Genomic DNA, 2,500 nt, shown 5'->3' with positions numbered 1-2,500 from the left:
AATTCAAATGTTACTGAAATGACATTCAGGTGGAGCCTTTTGGAGCCTTTTTCACAAAAATATGATTAATCTCAGACAACCTTCTCTATAGCTAATGTAGCACAAGCTCAGATTCATTAATAGTTCATTAATGAAATGTGGGCAGAAAATTATTACATGTCAGATTGATGTTCAGTCTTCAGGCACTGTCTGTCAGTGTTGGGCTGCCTTTCACGATTGCTCATCTAAATAGTGGATCTATCAAAAAACTCTGAATGCTGCCGTGTTTGCCCAGACTGTGTGGTGCTGGCGGCTAATCACGTCACTAGCTGATGTTGCTACAGGTGCTTGTATTCACCTCCATCCGTGGTTCTAGCTACTGATCCTGGGATGCCCTACTACTGAGGTTTCGGTCATTCTCTGCTAGCTTGCGGCGTTTATGGGAACCTGATTCATTTTGAATATGACATGAGCTGAGTCAGAGCAGGAACATTAAACCGTGCTGGGCCCCAGGGAGAGGCACGTGATTCCTGAAACCAGACAGTCTGGCAGACACAACACAGCTGAGCGAGAGAGTTGGCCCAATTCCTAAAAGGTAAAGGGTCCAAAGATGTAATCAAAACCAGTTCTGCCTCTTTGTTCTGTATAATCCTAATTCTGGACAATTCTGGATCAACGTCTCAGATTCTAACATTAAACCATCAGATATAAAAGATTTTTAATGGATCATCACCATTGACCTTGTAAACGCTAAACTGAGGGTGAAAAACAACCTAATTAAAATTTTTGTAGCACATGGGCTCTCAATCCAGACCTTGGGGACCCTGAGCCAGTCCATATGTTTGCTGCTCCAAGCTCACCTTGATCAGGTAATGAAGCGCCTTTGATCATCCGGCTCAGCAGTAAGAGGAGCTAGAACTAAAACCTGGTCTGGGTGAGGCTCCACAGGGTTGGACTGAGGCCCTCTGTCATGGCCAGCGCACCCATACACGTCCCCTGCGGGGTACTTACACTGGTCGTTTGTCCACAGTGTTTTCCGGCACCTGATGCTCGTGGACCCGGACAGGTGCTGGTTCGCGCTGAGCGAAGTGTGCTGTCCCGCGCCGTATGATCCGCCCCACGCGCGCCTGCTCCCCGTGCGTCTGAACGGAACGGGCAAACCGAGGAATGAACTCACGGACAACGTGCTCGAGCTCTTGCGCGAGCTCTGCCCATCCCCGGCAGCACGGGGATCTCTCTGAAGCGCTGGACGCTTGGGCATTTTCCTTTCAAAGATGCTAAAAGTGGAAAACAAGCATTTGCAGGTGAAGTGTTTCTTTAGCATGAAGTGTGTGGAAGAATTCGGTCTGCTGCTGGGTGATATATAAGACTTAAAACGTGCAATGTCTGGAAACTTATGGGAAGACCTGTGCTCTGTGAAACAGAATTTAACTGAACACAGACATTTTAGCACGTCAGTAGAAAGAATGTTTTTGTTGTCTCGTTTCTCCTTTTTACGTGTTGTTTCCGTTTTTAATAAACATCCAAACGTTTTGGAGCAGATTATCTCCTTTTGTTAATGGATTCTCCCAGTTGGTGGTCTTTCACCACTACCATGTAGGTTGAAGCGGAGGTTGAGCAACCCATCGCGTTCAGCGTTCGCCATTTGGCGTGTGTGGGGTCCGAGGGCACTCCGTGACACGCTAATAAATGTTTTAGCCTCCGGGAGCGCAAAGAAGGCCGCCTCTTGCACTTTCTGTTCGCTTGCTAGTGCGTTATCTGCCGCCACGCTTCGCTATTTATCCTGCTGCCAGAGCTGACAGGGCGACTATTACTCATAAGGCGGCGAGACCCAGTCAGCTGGCGTTAGCGCGCCGCACGGGCTAATGCAATTTCCTCCCAAGCACAGCTGATAAGTGAACACGCTAGCTTCATTACACAGGGTTCAGCTCCGCGACATGGCCATCGTTTGACTGATTAACTGCCATTTAAGACAACAAAAGCATCGGCAGTGACGGGATGATGAAGGAAAGTGTTGATGCCGCAGGTGTTTTTGGGTGGTTGACCCAACGATTAGAGTTCAGTTTCGTTTGCGCTGTAGCTTCTATGGTTGAAAAGTAATGGTGGTTAATGATATAGCATGGATTACTGTGGCGGTAGACCTATGTGGGCAGCGCATGGAACTTCTGGGATTAGGAACTGAGTTTTTATTTTAGAAAAAAAGAATAAACAAAGCCCTCTATTTTCTTAGTTTTTATTATAATTCTATAATTTTATAAGTAGTTTTTAATGAACGTTTACATCTAATCGCTACATACAGGCTTAGATATAAACTCCACCCAAAAACCCAGTCTTCCACTTTTATAACAACCATTGTCTTGGCTCAGTGGCTACAGCAGTGATCTGCACATTTTTCATGAATTACCCAACCTCACGTTTAAAAATAAATGATCAGAGAAACTCAATGTACAATGTTTTTATTTGATAAAAGCACACATTTAACATGAAACCAACACCCTGGAGGATTCTTAAAATGTACACA

At 45.6% G+C, this 2,500-nt stretch overlaps 1 protein-coding gene across 1 annotated transcript in view; it reads left to right on the top strand.

Moving 5' to 3' along the window:
* The window catches only part of tti1 (TELO2 interacting protein 1), a 9,038-nt gene extending 7,517 nt beyond the window's left edge, over positions 1–1,521 (top strand). Inside the window, exon 8 of the mRNA XM_027018083.2 lies at positions 1,010–1,521. Within this exon, the coding sequence (XP_026873884.2) occupies positions 1,010–1,220 (211 nt within the window). The 3' untranslated portion in view covers positions 1,221–1,521. The remainder of the gene's footprint in view (positions 1–1,009) is intronic.
* Positions 1,522–2,500: the final 979 nt, after the last annotated feature.

Source organism: Electrophorus electricus, chromosome 22 (genome assembly GCF_013358815.1).
Source record: "Electrophorus electricus isolate fEleEle1 chromosome 22, fEleEle1.pri, whole genome shotgun sequence".
Classification (NCBI taxonomy): Eukaryota; Metazoa; Chordata; class Actinopteri; order Gymnotiformes; family Gymnotidae; genus Electrophorus; species Electrophorus electricus.
The sequence above is the reverse complement of the archived record's forward strand: the minus strand, read 5'-3'. Positions and strand labels throughout refer to the sequence as shown.